This window comes from Molothrus ater, chromosome 1, assembly GCF_012460135.2.
Source record: "Molothrus ater isolate BHLD 08-10-18 breed brown headed cowbird chromosome 1, BPBGC_Mater_1.1, whole genome shotgun sequence".
Lineage (NCBI taxonomy): Eukaryota > Metazoa > Chordata > Aves > Passeriformes > Icteridae > Molothrus > Molothrus ater.
Genome location: NC_050478.2, coordinates 25416512 through 25435764, shown reverse-complemented (window position 1 = coordinate 25435764; position 19253 = coordinate 25416512). Strand labels below are relative to the sequence as shown.

The 19253-nt window shown below is 41.4% G+C and overlaps 1 protein-coding gene across 4 annotated transcripts in view; it reads right to left on the bottom strand.

Annotated features, from left to right (window-relative positions):
• The window catches only part of DYNC1I1 (dynein cytoplasmic 1 intermediate chain 1), a 186495-nt gene that overhangs the window by 43850 nt on the left and 123392 nt on the right, over positions 1–19253 (bottom strand). For all 4 annotated transcript variants that reach the window (XM_036404674.2, XM_036404682.2, XM_036404698.2 and 1 more), the window contains exons 11-12: positions 4988–5134; positions 721–834 (exon numbers count right to left, since the gene is read on the bottom strand). In XM_036404674.2, coding sequence (XP_036260567.1) covers positions 721–834; positions 4988–5134 — 261 coding nt within the window. The remainder of the gene's footprint in view (positions 1–720; positions 835–4987; positions 5135–19253) is intronic.

Genomic DNA, 19253 nt, shown 5'->3' with positions numbered 1-19253 from the left:
ATTAATTTTTTTTCTAAGAAATTGTGTATAAAATGAGTGATGTGTTGGAATAGAAAATGTACTTCTTCAGAAGATAACACTTAAAGGATGCTTTCTGTACACCTTTTTCAATATTGGATTCTTTGTTTAGTTTCCATTATTATAATCACTAGTGGTTTGGGCAATTTTCCTGTGTTTCCTTTCATGTCTGATACAAAGGAGAGGAGGAGGGGAACAGACAATAGTAGCAAACATTCCAGTGGGGGAGAATTAGTTCTAAAACTTTTGATTTGCATTGTTTGTTCCTTTGGCTACTGAAGGCTGCCAGCAAAATAAGTTTCTGAGTTTCTGACTGTGCCTTGGAAACCTGCAGCGCCTAGGGTGTGTTCAGCAGCAGTGCAATCTAGTCCGTATTTGTTAAACAATGCTGTAGAATAAGTGCAATTTATACCACAGGCGACTTCCGTAATTACCATGCTTTAAAATGGACTATTTCATTTTCACTTGAAACTGACCTATGCATTAACGTATTACAATAATTACATGATTTGTGGTAAAGGAAATGGGGTTTGGCTCTTAGCAGAGACTGCTGGAAGCAAGCTGTACTCTTTCAAGTGCATCCATTGGTTTTAGTTTGTATAGGATGCGAGATTTTGGCTTTTAGGAGCTATGTTCCACTACGCAGGTATCCTGCTCTACCAAAGACAATTTTCCCCCCCATGCTGGTGAAAACAAACCCACCTGTGGAGTTGAGAGCATGTCCAGGCTCCAGGAGCACATTTTGCCATCCGTAGAGACAGTAATAAGATTGTGTGCATTCTGTGTTCCAACTACATTCACACAGTACACAGGATGCTGAAAACACAGAACACTGCAAGTCAGAGAGCCATTCTTACACTTTCACAAACAAATTTCTAATGTCTCATGTTATTTTAAAGAATGATTAAGTAGTTGCACAATGCCTGGAAAATATAAGACTCAGCTTTTGCCAGATAGGAATTGTTTTGGTTGGGTTTCTTTTTCATTTAAATTTTAAGAAGTACGTTATGGAGGTGGAAATGTTTTCGAAGTTTCATTTTCCTCATAATAAAACAGCCCAGCTGAGTAATGCTGTGAAAATACAGAATTATGTGGATGAGATTTCACCCACAGGGACATGTATCATTCTTCTGATGGCTTTTGACACTGAAAATAACCAGCAGAAAGAGGAAAACTGTCCAAATGGAATAAAAATGAAAACTTTATTCAAGAAAACAGCTGCATAAAGCTTGAACTCTGTCAGAATTTGGCTTGCATGCTAAATATTTGCAAATGTACTCCAGCTGAAGAACACGAGCAAGCCCATCAATGTTCTTCAGCACTGGCCAACACACCTTTTAAAATCTGTCATTTTAAGTGGGGAGTGACTAGATTTAGGGTGTTACACCTGGTTCACCATGCTTCAGTCATTCCATGGAGGCTGAATTCCAGTTAGTATGCATAATGAAACGTGGCCTATTCCTTTTCCAAGGAACCTGGTAACACTTTGAGCCTGAAATGTCATCTGGTATCTGATGGTGACATATGAGGGATGGGTCAAGTTCAGCAATCTCCAGAGTGAAAAATCAGTCAGACTAAACAATAAGATTTAATTTCCTTTGACCAGTACAAGTGGTACTGATAAATTAAGAGTTAGAAATATACAAAAGTCAAGCAAATAAAAATTTAGTTTTTCTGCAGTGTTTACCAATAAATAGAAGACCTGCATCCCCAGAAAGAAAAAACCATTTTTTTTCTAATACTTTGCTTAATTAAAGAAAATTAGGACCAACTTGCAAGAGATCCCTAGGGAGCTTCTAAGCAACTCCATGTAGTGTTAGGAATGTAGCATTTGGTCCTGCTGAAAGGAATGGCAGAACTGCCACTTACGTCAAGATCCAGCTGCAGGTCACGTACCCAGTCAGTGGGGAATGGCAGAAATCCTCAAGAGCTCTGGCTCACTCTCAGGTTTGATACCTGAGTGGGCCCAGTAAATGTCCCCTCTCCAAGAGCAAAAGGTGCAGCACCTGTACAGTGTTTGTGCCCACACTCAGATGGATGCTGCTGAAATAGTACCTTATGCTTGGAGGCAACCTGTACACACCAGTAAGTCACAAGGTCCATTTGATGCCAATTTTTTTCTTTCTCTCAAGATTGTCAGGTACTTGGTTTCTCCCAGATCATCAAATGCACCCCAACTGGTCCCTCATATGTGTCTCACACTATTACCCTCATATCATGGACCTTGCAGCTTAGTGTAAACTAATGACCCCAGTGCTAAACATGATTACTGCATACTGATGTGTGAAATACATACAGACCAATTTTTTTCATGGGCTTTTGACCTCCAGTAGACCAAACAGACAGAGTGGGTGGGAGGAAGCTGCAGCAAGTAGTGGAATATCTAAAATATTTAGTGTGGGAGAAAGAGTGAGCCATGTCTTTCCAGCAGCACCTCAGTGTGTCAGGCCTGGCTTTAATCAGGGCTACCAGCCATCAATTTCATGCACAATAAAACTCATGGCAGAAATGAAAAGATGTAAGGAAAGCAGATGAAAAAGACAACCAACTGTATGTAACAGAAAGTCTAAACAGGCTCCTTCCTTTCAAAGGGTTGCTGCCAGCTTGCTTTTATTTATCTTGGAAATGAAATCATCATGCAAAAAGGTTTTGTCCTAATTAAAATTTCCTGTTGTCCCAAGTGCAGATGTGTGGTGGGTGTGAAAGGAAATTAGTGAGTAAGCTGTGGGTAGAATTCTCTTTCCTGGTGAATCCAGGCAGTAATCAGTGATACTAAATTTCAGGAAGGTTTAAGTCAGGGAAAACAACACGATCTATCTGTTTCAAATAAACAAAGCAAGAGAAAGAAAAGAGAAAAATCCTTTTTTCACATGCAGCATGAGTTCAAATTAAAAAAAGACTATTCAGCTCACGTATCTAGCAGTACAAAAAGTAACATTGCTAATGTAGTGTTGTCTTAATTTAATTTTTTTTTCTTGGCAGCAAGGATTCAAGCCAGCGTTTTGCAACCAGGACCTCATTTACAATTTATGTAAGTAATTCCTATGTACAAATATAAAGTAAGCAGCTCTTATTGTAAAATCTGAGCGCTCCTTAAAACATCATACTTCCTCATGTTAGACTGTGTAAACACTTATTTATACCAATCCATGACAGCACATAAAGTGCCCATCCACGACTGAAAGTAATTTATTTATATTATTCCAAAGGAAAACATTACATATTGTTCTACTGCAATAATAAAACTGTTTTAATATATAATTCCAGGAGGTACAATTTTGCCTTAAATGATTTTTGAGTGTAAACAAATTACTTCCCATTAGTCTTGAGTCTAATTTTGAGTCCCAGTTGTTCAATTTTCAGTGACAGTCAGCTTCTTGCCACTAGTTTTCTGGTCTGCTACATCTCTAAATTGCACTTCCAGGAGAGACTGTTTCTTTTCATGCAGATTGAACAACATTACTGGCAACACAATGAGCAAAAACATTAGGGAAATGAAAAGCAATGTTGAAGTTGCAACCCATGGCACAGATCATTAGATAATTACATCAACATTCATGATAGTGGAAATTTAGGGAACAACATTTGTATTGCCTGGCCCACTAAGCATGTCTGTGCACACCTGTAATTTTTAATATAAGAGACTTGCAATCATAACACTGGCCCCATACTGAATCTTCAGCAGTTATTCACATGGCATGGCTTCTGGAGCTGTCTTTTAACTGCAGGGATTATGTTGTCACAATCAACTGAAAGCTGAACTTTGATCTGCAAATTCCAAACATTAGAATCACAGAATTGTAAAAGCTGGAGCTCAAGAAGTACTATCACTTTGTCTGAACCTTCAATCTGCTAGAACAAGATTATCACCTTATCTCTCAGAGTGCTTTTTGAGTTCAGTTCCTTCTGTTACAGAAAATGTGTGGTTTTCTGCACCCTTATATCATACTTCTGCATTTTTCTCCTCCTTTCTACTTTCCACTCAGGAATTGCCCTATGCTCTCTCCCAGGAGGAGCTACTCCACCTTCCATCTCTGCTGAAAGTCTGCCCATGCCCAGACTCTGGAGGAGGAGAATGCACAAGGTGTTTCTGCAGGATGGCTGGATGTCAGTGCCACAGCAGAGTGAGGACACTTTAGCAGGCAACCCAGGCTTGCCTCCTCCTCCAGCACAATATGAGTACTTTGCAGTGTAAGAGACTCTTCTACCACAGACATCATCCTTGTATCACAGACAAAGTCTCTTCTTTCTCAAGCATTTTGTGTTACTACTCTGCCCATTCATCTCCCAGACATCACTAGAGCCCATCACCACCATCGATAATTATCTGTAAGTACCTGTGTGTCTCAGCAAAATGCTCTCCTGCATCATTCCATTGAAACAAACTCTCCCTCGCTGTGCAAACTCTGCCCTGTGGCCCTGTCTGGAGCAGAAGACCATGGCAGGGATTTATGTATTGCTCTATTACAAAAGAGAAGCAAATTGCCCCACTTTTTCCAAGGGCACCAGTATCTACTTATAGGAATCCACTTTGACACCCTCATAGGTGCCTAATCTGGTTCAAAGGAGAAATTTGTGTACACCAAGACAACAATAATGACTTGAATTGCCTGCCACATCAGACTGAGAGACATACAGCCTCCACAGTGGTCTGGCTCTCTTTACAGACAATGGGGACAAGAACTACAGTGCCACTGTGCTGGCACATAGGTGCCTCATTCAAGTGTTGTACTCAATCCTGCCTTCTTCCTTGGAAAGGAGAATGATGTCCTGACTTGATTGTACAATCTGTGATGATCAAACACTTACAAGAGGTGGTTGTTCATGTCTCAGATCTACTTTTTTCCCTTCAAGGGCCACAGTTCTGTTTTCATCTGTGTGGCAACTAGCATTGCAGACACAACAAGGCAGCTGCCTTTCCCTGCTGACCATCTCCTCTAAGGAAAGGGGAGGTGACTTTTATCCTTACCGTGTGAGCAGCAGCAGACAGGGGAGTTCTCTGAACCGGAGTGCGCCTGTGACTGCGATTATCCCACAGGACAATCTGGCCAGAGTATGTTCCTCCAACGACCAGGTTTGGGTGAAAACGGGCAAAGCAGACTGACATCACGGAGGACTGGAGGAAAAGAGGTAGAGAAGAGAGGGGTTACATGGTCAGCCATCTTCAGTTCTCTCCCAAGGGAAGCAAACTGTAATTAGCACTTTGTATTTTAGGAATCACTGTATTTATGCATGAACTTTATTCATGCTCCTTGCACACTAGTAATTCTACTAAAGCAACAGGACACATGCCAAGAACTAACCTGGACCCTAAAATGTATTGTCCCATTGTTCTTAGGGAAAAAACAGGATGAGTCTGAGCATGATGCTAAAAACCTGAGATAACCTCTCCATGACAGTGATGGTAAAGTGCTTAATTTCTTTTCTAAAAGTGAGAACTTCAACTAACCAGATTCCAGCCAGCCAGAGAATGGCATCCTGGCCCATGACATCCCATCAGGGAGAGCTCTTCCACTCTTTCTTCTCTAATTTTAATTCAGGCAGCTTGAGGCAAGCCTGTGGAAATAAACCTCCAAAGTTCACCTCAAGGTGTGCTGTTTTGAGAGCATCAGCTGACAAGCTGTATCTCATTGTTGGATCAATGACGCTGATTCCTCTGCTACCAGGGTCTTCTAAGAATAAAGGGAACCATGCTTTATTTTACACTGTTTAAGCAGAACTGAGTTTTTCCTCATCCTAATGGCAGCTGAGTTATCTTTGTATATTTTCTTTACCTGGGGATGCTTAGGAGCCAGGCTGGTGTGATGGGTACCCTGGCTACCTGGTAGAGTGCCCCACAAGCCAGTATGGAGACTGTTATCTATCCCAAGTACCACTTTTCAATGTCTTTAAAATAACACAACAGCTGAAGTCCTCAAGGGAACAGTTCCCCAGACCTTCATGTGCCAACAAGCTACAGCCAAGAACAAGAAGGAGTAACTCCTTCAAGTATTCCATGCTCTTCTTAAATAATTATTTCCCATTTTTATATAATTGGTCCTGGATGTTATGTCTTTATTTTATGCAAATCTTTTTTTATATTTCAATGACTGGATATTGTAAAGTGTTGGTATTCCTATCTGGGAACACACTTTACCCGCTGATAAAGGGTTAACTAAATTACCGTATTTCATTTGCATAAAAGCATGGCAGACATTTCAGTAAACTTTGTTGAATTAGGAACACTGAAGCTGCCAAGCTGAACTAGACCTAGTCTCTACCTAGGTAATGGCCCTGTCTCTGGGAGAAGTGCATGGGGTTGTAAAACCTTTGACTTGGGCAGATGTGTTGCCTCTTTTTCCTACTGCTCCTCATGAGGATTTCTAGTGGCTAGAGACTGATTTGAACTCATGAGAGACTTGAAACCCCTTCTGATAAGGCTAGAATTAATTATGCTAACTCTTGATGCCTATAACTAGGTTGTTAAGAATAAACTAAAATGGGAAGTTTAAACAATTTTTACTGAATTAATGTGGCTGCCTGATATCAATTGTTTAAAGCCAGATTATATGCTAAGTGAACTTAATAGACATACTTACAGCATACAGTAGTATATTTATTACTGGGCTTTTTTGACCTGATAAGATAATCAAGACAATGAAAAGAGCTGCCATTAACTTTTTTCTTCCCCACTCTCTCTGGATACTCCTGGCTTTTCACTTGACATCTTTATACTTTCCCCTCTTGACTAACGCTTCTGCATACATTTCTCTTTTGTTATATGGTCTAGCACCTAAGGACTAGATGATTAGTGTACATAAATGCCTATTTTAGTCTGTAAAAAGTGCCTATTTTAGTCTGTATCTAAGTGCTTGAGCACAGCCATTCCATTTTGGTCAGTCATCACCATGAGAGGTAGCTTCCAAACGCCATTTCCAAAGGACCTAGCTTTACAGAAAAGAAACTTCACTCTTAAGGAACAGGATGTTGGTACTGTTAAGAGGGTTTAAGACTCAGCTACACTGCAGCTGCCATCCAGTTTCCACAGATTTCCCTCGCATTATAATTAAAACGACCCTACAGCACATGTTCTACATTTTATCTCTTTGTTTAATGGCTTCGTGAGTTGTTTCAATCAACCCCTCTCATTCCTTATAACTAAGCTGACAGATATTCTTACATGAAGTGAAATAGCCAGATGATTTTAAAATAGTACAGCTCCACCACTGGGTACACCCCACAGCAGCTACAAGGCTCCACATGTATTTTAAGAAACCCCAATTCAAACAGTCATTCCACAACAAAGTTCCCAAGTTTGTCCCAGACAAACTTGGGAGACTCTGAAGCAGGGCAAAGAAGCCAAGTGGACAGTGTGTTTTTATAAGGTCTGCTTTCATGGTTAGCATGTTTTTGCATTTAGAATGCCAGAATGCCAGTTGAATGGTCAGGATATAAACTGCTAAAGTGTGTTTTTCATAAAGTTCAAAAATAACCTACAGACATGACATGGGCTTGAGCTCTCTGCACTGCTTCTAGTTTTACATCTCCCTCCAAAGCAGCTTGCAGTCTTCAAAAGGTGAAATGTTCACATCTTTTTTATTATGTCAGTATTATTTTTCTATCCAATAAAAAATTCTGTCAAATATTAGAATTTAACAATTTAAGGACTCCATTCCATAGACTTAATACAGTGATTATTGTCTTCAAATTAATGGCAGTACTGAGATGAGTAAGGGCTGTAAGATTAAGCCCATTCATTTAACAACTTGAAAAGCATTCATTTCTTAGTCTTAATGGGAGAGAGTGGCTGACAGGTCTCCAGTCTGTCTGAACAGCTCTGTGCTCAAGGACAGCAGCAGAAACCATTCCCTGTAAGCCTCTTCTGCCCCCAGGCTGTCTCTTGTTTGCCTGTTCAAGTAGTCTTGCTCCTCTGAAACAGCTTTGCCACTGACTTCAAAGGGGGAGGAACCAGCACATGGTCAGGTTTTTAAAATAACAGCATATCCTTGGTTGCACTCCTGCCACACCCTTCTAGGGAAATCTCATGGCACTTTCCAATAGCAATGGTAAAGCTTCCCAGTTTTTCAGTTAGGGACATTTTATACTGTAGATGCTTAGGTACCTGTTGCAGAGGACAGAAGCAGCTAGTTTCACAGTATATGGCAACAGCACATAAATAAATGTAGGAGGAATCGTGTCAGAAGGAATTCCACAGCAAGTTGGTGTTCACAGCAGAGAAGCAGCATTTAAGGCTAGTAGATTCCCAGCATTATCTTTTTATGGGTGCCACAAAGCATCTGTCTGAGCAACTGTCGGGACCCACAAGAGACAGGCAAAATCGGAGTGTCTGGTCATCTGCATTCCTCTGAATTGCACTGTGCAGTGAATCACTTCAGTATTTACTTCAGCCTAGTGCTCAGGTGTTTTCTCCCTCTGTGCAAATACAGCCTACTGGATTTTGCTTTTTCTGTCTCTCCTTAGCTTTCTCAGTGCCCTTACTAAAGTATTTCTGGTGCTTCTAGCTTTGTGATCTTCCACCCAGATGTTGTACTCTTAGTGGGGCCACAATACTGGTGCTGCTGCCTCATCCCCTGTGCATGCTCTGCCTCCAAGGGCCAGAAGGGGAAACCTGAGTTAGTTCCATGTGGGAGCATTGCCCAAGCATAAGAGAGAGCTCAGGCTGCTAAACCTGGGGATTTTGCCTGACAAACAGGCAATCCTGCTTCTCAAATGCTAAATCTCTGCTCCCAGCTGCTGCAAGTACCACACTGAAAACATAATTAAGAAACAAAACATGAGATGTCCATTTGTTACAGCAAAGAGAGGGCTGGGCCTCACAAGCAGAAGTGCTGCCCAGGCCTTGGAGAGGTCTGCAGCTGGGGGGAGGAAGGCAGCACCCTTTGCCCCCTGCCTTGGTGTGGGGTCAGGTCATCTCAGCCCATGGGGAGGAGTACTGTGGAGCACGGCTCCACATCATACCCTTTTGTTCCTCAGTCCTGCTCTGCCTCCCTTCTTCTTCCCTCCTCCTTCCCCACTAATGCATTGATCCAAACAGGCCCCCAGTCCTCTTCAAGTGGCTGGTAAAGCTGTTTTTTATTTTAGAAGCTTAATACAGCCCAGATTTGGATTAATTATGGCATATCCCGTCAACCACAGGTACACGTGCTTGGGACAGACAGACATTTAGCTTCTCCCTACTGAGAAGCCTGACCTCAGTACCCACATGTGATGTGTGCAAGGCCCTGGAGACTCAGCTGTCTCTGCTCATGTCCACACGCTCCGATGGCACTCTGCCCAGCCACCAGTCAAACAAGTTCACAAAGACCTGGGTGCTAAATAATAATAACTCTCAATAGGCAGTGACTACTGCCTTCAGCCAGACCTCTTCTGCAGGAAACCACCCCCGGAGCCAGCATTGCCATACTGGTGCCATATGCCTACGCCTGACACCAGATGTATCTCAAAACACTACTTTGTCAGTGGGAAGAAGCAATCCAAGGAGTTCACAGGGATTTCTAGGCTCCAGAAGACCAGGTTATATTGCAGCAGGCTCTCAGGAAACTCCTGGGTGGATTTTGTAGCTGAGCACATGCATGTGAAAAAGCACTACCATCAGTGGCATGCTGCTGTGGGTCACGGTGACACAGACAACTGCGGGCAATGAAATCAACTGCAACTGAGTTCATAGAATCATAGAATATGCTGAGCTGGAAGCGACCCATCAGGATCATCGAGTCCAACTCCTGCACAGGACCCATTAAGACTCCCTATCTGCTGAGAGCCTTGTCCAAACACTTCTTGAACTCTGTCAGGCTTGGTGCTGTAACACTTTCCTGGGGAAACTTGTTCCAGTGCTGAACCGCCTTCTGAGAGAAAAATCTTCTCCTGATATTCAACATAAATCCCTCCTGATGCAGTTTCATGCCTTTTCCTTGAGTTCTGTCACTGGTTATCACAGAGAAGAGATCAGTACCTGTCCCTCCTCTACCCCTCATTAGGAAGTTGTGACTGCAATGAGGTCTCCCCTCAGTCTCCTCCAGGCTGAACAGACCACATGACCTCAGCTGCTCCTCATATGGCTTCCCCTCCACACCCTTCAGCACCCTCATGGTCTTCCTTTGGACACTCTTAATAGCTTAATGTCCTTTTTATATTGTGACACCCAGCGTGTTCACACATTATTCAAGGTGAGGCCATCCCAGAGCAGAGCAGGACAATCCCCTCCCTTGCCTGGCTGGTGATCCTGTGCCTGATGCACCCCAGGACACACCTGGGCCTCTTGCTGAAGTGGCAGATCCTTTTCTGTGCTTGAGGGACTGAGAATGGAGGGACAAAGCTGTGGTAGTGCTCCTTAGCTAAAACCATGAAAAGGTGCCATACTGAGAGTCCTTCATCCATAGGAACTGAAGAAGAGGGACTGGACATGAACTGAATCACTGATCACTTATGTCTGCGCTCCCGAGGAACAAATAAAGACGAAGGCCAGAAGTACACATGCAACTTACTCATAACCTTTTGTTCTCAGTCCTGCTCATCAAGAGCAGCATTTACACAGTCTAAGCACTCACAATCCCTCTGAGAGCTGCCCAACCTTCTTCTGACCAGGAAATCAGGAGACCTTTTCATTCCTCCATTGCTATACACACATATATCTGGTCCCCTACATCATAGGGATGATATACTTCAACTGCAAATGTGGATTAAAACCATCATCTAGAAATAAAATGGAAACTGAATTATTAAATAAAGCCCTTTTTTCGTGACCAGTCATGGACTGAGAATAATCATGGAAAGTAGCAGTATCAGATTTGAGCACTTTCTCTGGTTTAGGGACATTTCTCTGGTTTTGCACCACAAAAGGTGCAAGATATCTTGAAAGAGGCAACTTTAGGCTGACTTTGCTCTGGCTACTGAGATACCTGGTATTGTACACTGAAATAGAGTCTGTGCTCCTTCAAAGAGTCCTGTTTATTTTTAGTACCTGCTACTGTGAATTTGGATATTTCTGTGTTTCATATAACTGTCTAAGTATAATTAGTAGTAATAAGAAAACAGCAGAGAGAATAGCAACAGAATTACAGCTGATTTTGAAATTAAATTTGAAACGGAAGTTAAAACATGATTTATGTGTACAAAAACCTATAACAAAGAGGTAACCTCTTAATTCTAAAGCTTCAAATTCCAAGACTTCTACTCCCCTCCAACTGTCTTCCTATTAAACTATGAAACAACATCTGAAAGATTTTGTGCTGGAGATTATTTGCAGTACCATACAAGATTCGTCTCTACTAAAAATAAAATAAAAGCAGTTGACATCCTTCACGTATTAAAAAATAAATAAATAAAACCCAACAAACACTTCTTCAAACCAACTGTCAGAACTCTGTTTAATTAAAAAAAGGAAGTTTATACTTGGTTATGGTGTGTGTCGACATCTACCCCTTTGATTTACAAGAGCATGGACGGGAAAGAACAGATTGCTTTATTCAAGAGAAAGAAAGGAGGGAGGGGGCCCAGTGTGACAGGAAAGAGTGTAGGCTGTATTAACTTCAGTGCTTGTTAAAACATGAAGGATTAATGGTAGAAAGGGAGGGAAGAATTGTGAATGTCTCCAGTTTAGGATCTTCAAAAATGTTTGGGGATTCTAAGAATGTCTCACCAGACCACATGAAAGCTGAACAGAGAGACTCAGCCACACGACTGCTCTAAATCCAAAGCTGGTATTGCTCCACTTATACCATCAAACCAATGGAGCTGAAATGTAGCCACAAATTAAATTTATTTTTATTGAAAAAGTACTAAGTCCTTAAAAATAAGGAAAAGAGTATGTCAGGAAATGCAGCCTTTCTTAGCCGAGTTTACAGGGTAGGTAACTCTGGCATCTAACCTCAGTGCTGACATCTGAGTATTGCAGTAGAATCAGACACTCTGCCCGAGTCTGCAGAAAGGCAATATCCAGCCTTATGACTTCATTTTAAATAGAGCAGAAAGCTGGAGCTTTCTGCTTTCATCTCTGTAACTGCAGGTTCAGCCCATGTAACTACAAGAGAAAAATAATCAGGAGAAAAGTTCACAAGCTGCCTTTGCAAATGGGAATCTACACTTCAGCCCTTCTGCAAAGGGCATTTGCTGTTATAATTAATTCAGCAGGGTCATGGTGGCTCGGAAAAACAGCAAAACTGCTGTATTGCAAATGCAGATAATCCTGATACTTCTCAAATTTAATACAGGGAGATCCTCTGTGCCTTCATCCATGACTGCAGCAAGGAATCAATTCAGTAACCCTGAATTACTGCACACACATGCAAGCCTGAGAATACAATCTTTGCTGAGCATCATACTGTCTTTGTTAGACGGATGATGAGATGATTAAAGCCTGGAGAAATAAGGAGTAACTTCATAACAACAGCACATCAAAATAGTTTTCTTTTCCCCCAGCTTCTTAGATGCTAAGTACCCAAATACGTTAGTTTTCTCTGATTACAACCTGGCTGCTTATCAGATCTTAGGGTCAAACAACTAATGTCTGTGTGCTTGCATGTTGGAGAAGCAAACACTTCCTTGGTTTATCTATTTTATTTAGGTCATGATACTCTACAGTTATTCACGAGCACTCTTAATAGTTTTGATTGAATTATTGACAAGTTCGAAGTGATGGGTGTTCACCACCCTTTCAGACCTGGAGCCTGAGGGCATGTGTCTCTGGGTGGAGCACAGAGACCTTCTGCCATCCCCGCTCATTCCACAGGCTGGCCACAATTTGGAGCAGATGGTGAGTGTCAGCTTGGCAGTCTGGCATGCAGCTTGCAGGCAGCAGGGCTCATGCTTTGGCTGGTTTCAGCTCAGCATTAGCCAAAGGCTTCTGGACCAGAGCTGCTATACATGTAGGGTCATGGTCTCACTGCCTGCCGCCACTGCTAACTATAGCGGCAAGTTTTGTGGCACAGAGACTTCTTTATTATGATGGGTTTGTAACAAAATCCCTACTAAAACATCTCAGTCTGATGAAGGCCTCTAGAATTAAGCAAATAATAGCATTACCTGAAAAATTTACTTAGTGCAATGGTTAGAAATGCAGATAAGCATATTGTTTTAAGCACTGCAAATAAAATCAGATCTAGAAAGGCATATACTCAAAACATCATGCAAACCAAAGCCTTCTGTAAGTGTTGCAATTAGCCAAGTCCTAAAGCATCTCTGAAGGTGAAGCCACTTCTCTATAGCAATTACCTGGGGAACCTGGCTGTGAGGGACAAATCCAGGAATTTTGGTCACTCTTCCTGAATTACTTCTGCATATTATCTCTTGGATATTATCTGATAGAGATATTATCTGATATAGAACATAGGTGCAATCTTGGCAGTCAGCCCCATGCTCATTAAGTGCCCCAGCCATTTGCCTCAATACTTAAGCTTCTTAATGCTTCACACTTCTCCAGGAAGAATCTCCTTCCTGCTGGAACCAGGACCAGGCCTCAGGAGTGAGGTTTAAGAGTCCCTATCCAGAGGTGCTCCCATCTAACACTATGCAGAAGCAGAAGAGATCCCCCAGAGACTGAGCTTAGGCTGGGACTTTGGTGTCCTGGAGTCTTCTCCTTGCAGTGAAAGCACAAACAGATAATCATGGCAGGACTTGATGGCAAGTCCTGGAAATACCAGAGTCAGACTTTAGAGAGCCCACAGAGGTCGCAAATTCCAGATCTAGAGAACAGGAATAGAAACACAAGTTATTCTCATGCTCTGGGGATGGTTTTGTGGTTTCTATGGCAGCAGTTCCTCAAACCAATGCATCTGATCAACCAAACTAAGTGAAGCCACAGATGAATTAGAAACCAGTACAGATGCTGCAAGAACAATTATCTACAACTCAGTCTGTGAAGTTAGGTGTAGTAGTCACAGCTGCTTGTAAGAGAGCCACAGATAATTCTCAAGTGTAGCACTGAGTTCAAACCCCCACAAGAAATGCAAAGGCCATGAGAACCAAGGCACAGTCAGAAGATCAAACATATTGAACCAAGAGCACTTTAAAGCTCCAGATGAGGAAAGAACTTAGTAAGTCCATCTTTTCTCAGAAGTCCATGAACTTAATTGTAATTAATTCTTCTAAGTTCTCCATTATTTTAATGACTCAAAAGCCTGCTTACAGCCAAGCAAATTGGTAAGTGCTTTCCTAAACAAGCAATTTTTAAATTCAGGCCTTCTGAAAGCAAATGACCTTCATTCTGTGAGGAAAGAAGGACACCCTGATGTTCAGATGGTCCTGGGAAGACTCCATAGACTTAGAGACAGTCTCAACCTAGCACTCTTCCACATCAATATCAAACAGGGAAGGGAAAACAAGTATGAGCTGTCAGAGACAGACTCACTGAATTCCTAATGTTGGGAGGCACATCTAGAGATTGTCTAGTCCAAGCCCTTGGTCAGAGCAGGGTCAGCTGGAGCAGATTGTTGTTGGCTGTGTGTGGCTGGGGTTTGACTGTCTACATGGATGGAGACCCCATCGCCAGCTCGTGTTGAGTTTCTCATCAACCAACACCCCCAAGTCCTTCCCCTCAGGGCTGCTCTCAATCCCTTCTCAGTCCAGCCTGTATTTGTGCTTACTGCCTCTCCCCAGGTGCACTTGGCCTTGTTGAACCTCATGAGACTCACATGACCCACCTCTCAAGCCCATGAAAGTCCCTCAGGATGGCTTCCCTTCCCTCCAGTGTGCCAGCTGAACCACACAGCTGGGTGAGGTCAGTGAACTCGCTGAGGGTGCTTCAATCCCACTGTCCACGTGTCTGACAAAGATGTCAAATAGTGCTGGTCCCAACCCTGACACCTGGGACACCATTTGTCACTGGTCACCCCTTGGACACTGAGCCATTGACCACAACTCTTCGAGTGTAACCATCCAGCCAATTCCTTATTCACTGAGTGTTCCATCCATCAAATCCATGTCTCTCCAGTTCTGAGACAAGGATGTTGTGCAAGACAAGGTGAAATGCTCTGCACGAGTCCAGGTAGATGATGTCAGTCATATGAAGACTAATAGGCTTTTATATTTGCCCAAATCCATCACTTCCACTGATGCACCTTTTATAAGCAGCATCACTATGTAAGTGGAAATAACTGAAAATTAATTTGACATTGCACATAGATGTGGAGATTGAGAGACTGAGAGGCACATATAAACAGCTATCTATCTAGTGGAAACACAGAAGATACCACAGGCAAGTCTGTATTTAAGAATGAGGGTGGAAACATTAATTATTTTCACACTGTTCATTTCTCCTACAGTAAATTATTGTAGAGATTCTAGTATCAGTAGCCTGATTCTGCACCCATAGAGCATTAGGAAGCAGCTAAGATCACAGAGGAATAAATGAAACCCATTATAGATAATTTTTAATTCCCCTTTCTCCAAGCAAACTTTAGTTTTCTGAAATTTTGCATCCTGCTTTCATCACCTGCAAGACTATTTTTTTCCGTAAGTAGTCTTATATAGGAGGAAAGATTGAGATAAGTGTTTTCCAGTCTCAGGGTGAAAGCCTTAGTAACACTAAATCAACATAGTTACACCATCTACAATCGCTGATCTGGAGTATCAGAGGACCAGGATCTTGAATTTGGACCCACTTGCTCAAAAACCAGCATCCCTGGGTCATTCACTCACACCAGTGATGGGACGTTTCACAATGCATCCTTATCCTGCCAAGGAGAATGGATTTATCCCAGAAAACTCATGTCAGTAGTTCTGCACAACTCCAGTCCAAATTTGGCTTAGTAAATGTATTTAATAGACCAATAGATGTAAACATGAGATAGCAAATGTTAAGCATGTTTTTCTCTCCATGAAATGACTGGTGATTTAGTATATGTTCATGGACAATATGGAACTGAAGTGGGATTGATATTTTTCTTAACTATAAAAATACTGAACAGTGTTATAAGAGCAATCAAATGAATTAATCACAGGTCCTAACGCACTCTGGCACATTTTGTCATAGAGATAATGAAAACACTCTGATCTCTCAAATATGACAAATTGTTAAAAGCATATTGCTTCTTCTATTTAGGACCTTTGCTTGTCATTTTATGCTAAAATAAATGTACTTTAACTTTTCTTTCTCTTTGCCCCATGGGAAACATCTTCCAAGGATAATATCAGTATCTCAGCCACGTGGCACATGCTTCTGCTTTCCCTTTGTGGGAAGCCAGGAGTGTTAATCATCATTAAATCAATGTTGTCCACATACAAAAGTTCTCTTTAAGGAAGTACTTGTCAGTCATTCAGCCATAGGGGTAGAGGGCGGAAAACTGTTGATTTTAGACTTAAGGCAGTGGACAGTTGTATCCTGGGCTGTAATGATGGATTCCTCAGTTTCTGGGGCCTTTTACAGCAATTTAGAAGAGTAACCGTTTTATATATTGTGCCAGGTAACACAAAAAGAGTCTTCACTCCTCACATAGAGCTCCCACAGAGACAAAAATCATGAGCTGAAATAATTTTCTTGAATTTGGACCAAATGTACTCTTCATTGTAAGTAGTTTGCACTGAGAACAGTTACATAACCCAAACAGAAAAGTCATGCCTATGGCTGTTTATCCATCATTTGCAGTGCAGCTAGGGAATTGCATGGTATTTTACATCCTTTATGGAAAAAACTTCGGTGGAAGGATATCAGTGGCTTATTGATTTCACATCTGATCCTGCACTTCTTGTTCACCTAAAACTCTTTTAGCAATGGGAGTTTCAAATGTACAAAAAATATTTAAAATGTAGTGTTCATATCAGCAAAGGAAAATTGGGTTCTTTTTTCCCTTCCTTCCTTTTTACACTAGGTTATGTCGAAATGTAACCAAATCAACAACTTCTAAACTATAAAACAACCCCAGGAACAATTGCAGCATTGGGTGATTTTTTTTTCTCTGCAATTTTGGGATAGTGTGACAAATCTGCATTTTTTTATCAATGGAGATTTTCAAAATTCTCAGTTGAACGAATAATGTCATGTGTTTGTAAGTATCAATAATCTAAGCCATCTGCAAAGGAATGGTTTTGCAAAGGCATCTCTTTCAGGACACTGTGGATTTTGTCACTGCTTGAGGTTTTGGCAAACCATCAATATCACTATAATTTTCTCCTATGAAATATAGTTTTTTACAGAGTTTTTTTTTTTCCCTTAGCTAGCTAAAGTTTAAAAATATTGCATGTCTAACTCAAAAGTTAGACTTTCTCTGAATTGCATATTAGATGCCAGTAATTCAGAAAGGTATAATGCAAGTTATCAGTGAAATAAAGAAACTTAAAAAAAAATTGAATGCTCACTGTATCAAGTAGCCAACATATTCTTTATATTTGGTCTGAAAGGAAGACAATGGAACTTAAGGAAGAGAAACAGCATCTTTAAGTACAGGTTCATTACAAATCTCTATTTTCACACTTGCAAAGAGCACAATGCTATTGCTAGTACTGACAGTGTATCATTTAAGTGTATGACATCTACCCCCTCCAAAAAAGGCTTAGATGTGAGAACCGCCTGAAATTTTCTATCCAAGACAAGCAAAATTGTCACTTCCTAATTATTTGATTCATAATTGAAATCTCAGTTTCAAATGAGGAAGATGATCTGTGTTAAGCCTTGCTCTAAGCAAAGGAGCATTCTGTTGCTAGCAGATTTTGTATGTATAAACACAGTTCTCAAATAATTCAGAATGTTAACTACTAATAGGGGAACTACACCCACCTTTTGTAAAAGCAGTCATTTCACAGACTGACATAGCTACAATTATTTTGTTATACAAATTGGCTTGTTGGGTGTGTCACTCTTCAGGGTTCTGTACAAGGCAGCAAGAGATCCAAGTCATCCTGGAAAAATCAACTTACAAAGGGTTTGTAAAGATACAATTAAAACCCAAGGGAAGGTATGCAACTTCGTGACATCCCTTTAGTCTAAATAATGATGTTTATTTGCTCTCTGACCTTGCCTGGAAGAAGGTTTCCTTCTCCCACTCTTGTTATGAAAAATATAATGATTTGAGTTTTGTGGAAATAAGTCAGGTTTAAGAGATTTTAGGACTGAAAGGTGAAGGGCTACATAGAAAACATGGCATGCTTGGTTTTGAAGTGCAGGTGCTAGTAGATTCCACGCTAACAGCTGTGGCACTTCAGCAGTAAAGCAGGACTGGTGATTTTGGGACTGCCTAAGACATTGTGGCACCCGAGCCAGAATATACATTTTCACATTTTCAGTGCCTTTTTTGTCCTCCTCCAATTTAAATGTCTTTGCCAGGAGACAGGAGACCCTGTCCTTTGTACCTAGGGTCCTCTTTGTCCCCCTCTACAAATCTGCTGCATGCAGGTCTCTCCTCTCACCTAAGACACCAAAAAGCATTTTCCAAGTACTACACTTAGCCTTCAGATGTGTAAGTTAACTTCTACTGACTCACACACAATCTCTCCACAAGTATTGGGGCACTAATCTTAGGCCAAATGATAGACATTTTTAATCAACAAAGGCTAGAAGTGGTGTAGCCTCCAATGGGAGGAGCAAAAAACCACAACTGGTATCAGCTGAGGACAGAGGGGAAGAATCCAAAACCAAAGCCTGAGAGACAAGATGTGGGCTCTTGCTTACTGACATCTTCATGGCACAAGCTGTGCTCTGTATTTCCACATTACAAACAGAAACGTGGCAGAGGACAGAAGTTTTGAAACAGGAACAGAGTAAGTATGTCCTTCTATCACAAGCTGTAGCTGAAACTCTTCTTCTCCCCCAGTCATATAGTTAGAACTTCCCCCAAAATGTAATTCAAAATGGCACAACTATGCATCTGCATTAATTATTACAGTGTGCAGATAACCATGCAGGCTCAAATGTAAGAGCAACAGAGTGTCCCACAGAAAAGGCACAGCAGAGCTTACACAGCTCCACCATGATCATTCTACCAATGATGCACAGCAGGAAACAAAACTGAAATTAAAAGAAAACAGCACCTTTCTCTCTGAAGAAGCCCCCTCTTGGTATGATTGACAACATTTGGGTCTGTGTTACAAAAGTCAGCAACGAATTTGGGAGCCTGGGTGCTGAGGTACTCCCACTGTGACAGCTGTCTCAGTATCTTCACAGGCAGACAGTCAGAGGCCCAATTGCCAGTGAACTACTATGAAAAAAGGAGGAATCTGATTCATGTTTAGGATCATAGGGTCATGGGGAAACTCAGGCTGGAAAAAACTTTCTCTTCCAAAGAAGGGATTTGTGGTTTTTTTGAGAA